At 34.2% G+C, this 6,584-nt stretch overlaps 1 protein-coding gene across 1 annotated transcript; it reads left to right on the top strand.

Moving 5' to 3' along the window:
* Window positions 1-2,311: 2,311 nt before the first annotated feature.
* LOC108379900 (uncharacterized) lies at window positions 2,312-6,027 on the top strand (the record flags this gene model as incomplete). The annotated part of the gene is made up of 2 exons (XM_017636262.1): window positions 2,312-2,821; window positions 5,317-6,027. Coding segments are annotated over exons 1-2 (928 nt in total), but the record flags the coding sequence as incomplete, so codon positions are not given.
* Between the last annotated feature and the right edge of the window lie 557 nt (window positions 6,028-6,584).

Genomic DNA, 6,584 nt, shown 5'->3' with positions numbered 1-6,584 from the left:
GTCTATTCATGATGAAATGTCAAAGCATACTGAGCATCTTTCTCTTTGACACCATGTCTGAAATCCCACGTGATCTGTCAAATACTAATGCATAAAAATCCTAACCTCAAAAAAATCATCCCTTTACGATAGGCCTGATAGTTTCTGAGGAATTAATTAATCATTCCAATTTTTTTTGTTTTTTTTTAATGAAAAAATTTAAAAAGTTCAAGTTAAAAAATTTATTCTGTGCCAATTTTTTTATTATTTTGTGTTAGAGCCTGTTCTGTTACAAAAATTAAGCTACTAAAAATGAAGCGACGGATAATTAAAAAAAAGAAATGGGTGGCCAAATGGAAATGCGCGAAGATTTTTTTGTATGAAATATAAGCAGGAACGAATATTGCTCATACGCCATGTAGTACTTAGTAGTGGTACATGAACGAACGAATAAAGATCACCCAGCACGGCGTGCGAGAAAAAAGTTATTTTTTTGCAGTGACGTCATTTTTTCGCCGCCATGTGAATAAAACGGAACGAAACCTGTGTGTGAATGAAATAACCGATTAAAAAATGACGTCATCAACCATTATTTTTTTTCTCAAATGCAATTACAAATACACGGTTGCCGTGCTGGGTGATCTTGTTAGTTGGTTCATGCTATTGGTATACGCCGCCGAGCCACGCCGCCGCCGGCGCCGATTATTTTTGAAGTTGACCACGCCGCCGCCGCAAAGCCTGTCGGCGTAAACCTCTAGTACTTAGGAGTGTGTATGAAAATGCTTAATAAATTTTTAATGCAATGGAGCGCGCCTGAGGCAGTGTCTCTTTCCGTGCAGAAACAATGTCTCAGTTTGGAAAAAATTTCGCTCGTACCGAAATGGAAATCTTGAAGCTTTTAGAGGGCGATGACTCAGAGGAGGAATGCACTGAAGATAGTGAAGACGAATACGAAATGATAGTAAATATCGTACAATCTGAATAGTTGACTGTGGTGGATAGGAAGGAAGCCATTGTTTTAAATACTTTAGTTAAGTTTTAAACCTTTCAAATAGGAAATAAACCAAACTCAGAAAATCGAAGGTGTAAATGGCTTCGAAGAAGGACTGGACGAAACTTTTGAAGAATATCAGGAGGACGTTCCGGTGCAAATTCGGCAAAATTTAGACGGATCTCCACATATTTACAACAAATAAATGAAATGGCGATATAGGCAAATATATCGATTAAGTAGAAAGACCATAGAACTTGCTCCCGTACAGTACAGTACTTGAAGCAGTTTTTTTTTGTGCTGAAATTCTCTCTGACATCGTTTACCAAAGCAGTCTGTGCAAAATGCTCCAAGCAACCCTCTCAAAGCAGATTTTTGTAATCTCAAAATTTATTGGCATCACGTAGGTGCAATGAACTTTTTAATAAAATACCGAAATTATTTTTCATAGATCCTTTAATTTCTTCCTCTTTCTTTTTTTTGTAGATAGGCTCCTCTGGCCCTCATGGTTGCAAATATGTAAGCATTGCTTTAGAGTGATGTAGAAAATAACCATCGCCTAACAAACAAAGTATTTAGGGGGGAAAAGTTTTGGCGAAATTGTGAGTTCTAGAATTAATTCGCACGCCGTCTTCAAAAGAGTCACAACCCAAAATAATACGTTTGTCATAAAATGCGAAAAACTATGTCTTAGCACATGATAATCATATGTATGGGCAAGGGCGACTTTACCTTAGGCTTTTTTAACAAATTATAACAAAAATTTTATCCAACCTTTGCTGAAAGGTAAATAAAATTTCTGTGTGCACTTTCAGCGCATAATTTCATAAATGCTAAATTTTTAACGAATGAAGATATCGCCAGTGTGCAGAAGCTAATGAAAGTGTCGCGAAAGAGCAGTCAAGAGATGATATTTTTTTTTTTTTAATTTATAAAATTTACATTTTATATGTATTGGACTGTAGTACTTTCGCTTTTTTATAGAAAAAAAAAAATCTGATACAAAATTTGGAATTTGAATGGTATTTCTCAAAGTAGGCAAGCTAGTTAGTAGGATGCAAATATATATATATATATATATCTGTGGTCATAAGCAATAACCGCCTCAGTCGACTTAAGAAAGAATTTAGTTATAAATGCAATTCAATACCTAAGCGCTTGCTGTGGTTAAAAAAAATAACATAACAGAGATTCGGAGCGGCCAACGGCGTGAGAATGCATTTTAACTGTCGGCGTCGCTCCAGCTTGTTGAACGCCAGCAATAGAAAATTGTTCGATTATTTCGATTTTAGTAGTGTTCAGAACAAGAAGGCACGCGGACGCTTAGAATTTTTTATTGCATTCACTCACTGCAGTATTAGTTAAGTGCATGAATACATATATGTAGTTAAGAGTTATTTTCGCCGTGATTTTTCGCGCGTAATTTTCAGCCGGTTGCTGTCGCCGTAGAAGACTGATATTCATACATATGTTTATGTATTACCGCCGACTTGCAAATGTATGTATCTCCAAGTGATAATCACCGTCATTTTGCATGTACAAATTTCAGTCGGTCGTTGTCGCCGTAGACCTACTTAGATATATATGTATGTATGTACCCTGCAAAAATCGCGACTATTTCAGTGACTTGAAAAATGGATCGAAATATATACAATATCACCATCGTCACCAACAGCAACGCTAACACATCTGGTCCCAGTACAACATTGGAAAGTACAGTGGGAAAAGATAAATTGTGTCTTCTAGTTAAGAGCTATGGGTGCCTTTATGATCCGAACGATCCTTTTTTCAACAGTAATAGAGAGAAGATGAACGCTTGGGAGAGTATCGCTAATAATCTGGGAAAGTCAGGTGAGTAGCAGTGCGCGCAAAGACAAAGTTAATATAACGGAGGTAATAACTTAACCCTGTAAGGACCATATCTGCATTGCATAAGCTCACAAACGGGTAACTATAAGGGCGAATAAGGCAGTTATTCCATTTTTTTCATTAAAAATTGATTACTGAGTTCAAAAATTGCTTTAACAATACATACTGTAATAATTAGAATCTGTTTTTTTAGTTTGTAATTATCCCCTTTAATAATTCATTTAAGGTGAAATAGAAACAGGCAAGAACCTGAAAAGACAGCAACATTATATTTTATTAAATGCAATGCTGCAATTTTTAAATTTACCCTTCTTATGCTCTGTAGTCTGCATTTGCAGCATTTTCGCTGAAAATTTTTAATAAATAAAATAATTCCACTACAACCGTGTCCGAGTTTTTCAGTAGCTTCATGAAAATCAATTCAACGCAGCCTTGGCTATTTAGCGTGGAAAAAAATATTTCCGATACCTTCAAAACTCTTTTTTTAAAGTAACTAGCTCCTGACCGGTAGTCTACAAATGTAGACACCATACAATCAATTTTACCCACACAAAAATTTATAGTTTTTCTCTCTGACGTTGGGATTTTTTTTTAGGACTTTGAAAGTTCAGGGATATGATAAATTCAAAAATGATTAAAACAACTCAGCGTAATGTAGAATCACACTATAGGTGTTAAATAAAAGAGAAATTACATAAATTATATCTTAAAAACATTCCTAATATAGCGCGCATTCCAGCACCGAAATGGTTTTTGCATCTACGATATTTTTCATAACTTTTTATGTTATACTACCAACTAAGAGAAGTCTCCCCGATTTTTTAATGTTTTTGTCTAGCCGTTCTCGATAAATCGATTTAAGAAAAAAGTCCTACTTTTTAAATACCCATAACTTTGCCAAAAATGGGCCGATTGGTACGTTTTTTTTAATTGGTATCTTTAAAAAAAGCTGACCGCCTTTTTTTAAATATTTTTTTTTTTAACTGTCACCCATTAGGCAACTTCTAGGCCTCGTTCAATAATGGTGTAATAATGAGCACTATTTTTTTCGAATTTTTAAATAAATTGAATTCTAGAAAATCTTGTCCAATTCATCTCAAGCTAAGTCAAATTAGATGCATTTATCAAAATCATAAAAAATATACATTGTAGATGAAGAAATTGTCTACATATTTGCAGAGGTCTTCCTTTGCGTTTGATCAAACGCTTGGATACTCGTAGGTACATGGCGTATGAGTAACATTATATTTCTTAAAAAAAATCATTGTATCGACCAATCGATTACGCGAAAGTGATATGCCGCGGCGCAGTACTTCCCACTGCAATTATATAGAGAATTTATTCCTCTACGCTGTGGTATATTTATCTTTTTGATGAATGTATTTAATTTGAAGCAGGCAAAGTTCTTGACGTTGAATTGGACAATATTTGTTAGTTTTTCATATATTTAAAAATTTATAAAAATCATAATAATTAAAAAATTATATATACTATTTTGACCCTCCGAATGTCAATTACTCTCTTCGGCAACAGGTGAGCACAACCGTTGCTAACAAAATCAGTTATCGTTATAGGCGGCATACACAGTGCGTCTGACTCGCGAGTCGGTTTGGATGTATTTGTGAAAATAAATACATATGAAAATATAGTTCATTCTATAACATTAAACATATAAATTAAGGTTTCACACTTTATATAAAGCTAAATTCAATCGGCAAATCTTAAGCTGAGATCACACGATTGCCGCAAATGCAAAGCAATCTGGAACAATTTGTATTGTGCTGTATTGGAACACAATCAAAAAAATTGTCCCAATCAAATTCTGTACAGTCACACGGTTGCCTCTTTTTATACAATTTTGATTGCCGCAAGTTGGCGAAAAGCAATATAGTGACAATAATTGTCGCAAACTTATCATCGAGCATGCGGCAATGTGGGCGCATTTTATGCATATTTGTTGTTGTTTGAAAGCAAAGAAGCAAAAACTTGAGTGCAATGAAAGCTGACGCATTTATTTAGAAGTTTGTGTGTACAGTTTGTTTTTATTTTTCGACGATAACTGCAACGTGCTATGTGGAGTTCAAGTTGCAAGAGTTTTCTTTTTAGTTTTGTTACGTAGAGATTTTTTTATTAATTACAAGCAAAAATTGGAACAAAATAATTATGTTTGTATGTTTAAATGAAAGTTGTGAATTTATATAATTTACGTGACGATATGTATTTGTCGAAATTTTTCAACAAAAATTCTTCACCAAACCTTTCCAAAAATTTAATGTGTTTTGATCGAGACCTTTTACGTAACATTTTTTATCAATATTTCCAATTTATTCTACTGAAGGAAACAGTCTGGTTAAAAAATAAACCCCTCCTGAAAGATGTCATTAAAAATCGTCCTTAAAAATGCCAGTTATGGAATTACTTTTGAAAAGATTTTTTCTTGTTTGTACAATAACTCATGCAATTTGTACTTTTTTCAGTATCTGAGTGCAAAGAGTGCTGGAAAACGATACGAACTGGCTACAAAAGATACATCGAAAAATGCAAAGCCAATCCAAATATCCAACCTTACTATTTGGCTGAGCATCTAACATTTCTCGAACCATTCGTAAGAAGAGAAGCTACAAAAGGAGAAGTACTAGTCAAGAAAAATATCCAAACATGGCGCAAGCGTAAGCACTTAACCAGTACCACTGCGATTACAAATACGAATGTAAAGACTAAGGGCTCAATCAAGGACTACTTCATTATACCGCCAAAGCGCTCATGTTTAGGGAATACTGAAATAGTAAACAACAATAAAGAGTTAGACAACGCTCCATCGACGTCAGCAGCAGCAACAGTAACTCGTTCAGAAGCAACAGAGCCACGAGCAGCAACAACATTAGAAGCAGCGGCTATAGCAACAACAGAGGCAACTAAGCTCCAATTTATAGCCAACCATGAAAATGTTAACAACAATGAGCAGGACAATTTTACGCCGATTTCAGACGAAGAATGGGCAGCAGCAGTTAGAGCAATGGAAACAATACAAACAATAACAGATTCACGATCAGCAACAACAGCAAAAGACGCACCAGCAACAAAAAAAAGCAAATATCAGGATAATGAAAATAAAATTCAGTCTGATGATAAACGATTTTTGGAAAACATATCGGAAGCAATGAAAAAAATGAATGATCGTTCGAAAAGTAATTTCAAAGTTCAGGTTTATGGTATCTTGGATAAATATCAAAATACCTGCACTTAGCAACGTAAATGTCCGGTAAACACTTGCAACGCAAGTTTTTTATTCACTAGTATATCGATAATCTTATCTTATAAAATAAATGATTAAATAAACAATTGGGTGTTATTATTGGGAACCTCCTGCAGATAAACAGAGTTTTCTGGTAGAAAAATATTGATTTTTAACTAATCTATGCCATTTCTACGAAAAGTTGTTTTTCGCCCATATAAAATCAGGGACCGAACATAACAGTTATTGATGAAAACTGTCATGGAAAAATTCGCTATGAAGGAAATGTTCTACAACTAAGTGAAACATACCAATCGATTTCGTTTTGCACCGAGACTCAAATTTGAAAATAAATTTTTATTTGCAATTTTTATGCAAAATATAAAAAAATAACAATTATATTTGATTTTTATATTAGAAATNTCTATGCCATTTCTACGAAAAGTTGTTTTTCGCCCATATAAAATCAGGGACCGAACATAACAGTTATTGATGAAAACTGTCATGGAA

This window comes from Rhagoletis zephyria, unplaced genomic scaffold (genome assembly GCF_001687245.7).
Source record: "Rhagoletis zephyria isolate East Lansing unplaced genomic scaffold, Rhagoletis_zephyria_1.1 Rzeph_scaffold_17637, whole genome shotgun sequence".
Taxonomy (NCBI): domain Eukaryota; kingdom Metazoa; phylum Arthropoda; class Insecta; order Diptera; family Tephritidae; genus Rhagoletis; species Rhagoletis zephyria.
The sequence above is the reverse complement of the archived record's forward strand: the minus strand, read 5'-3'. Positions and strand labels throughout refer to the sequence as shown.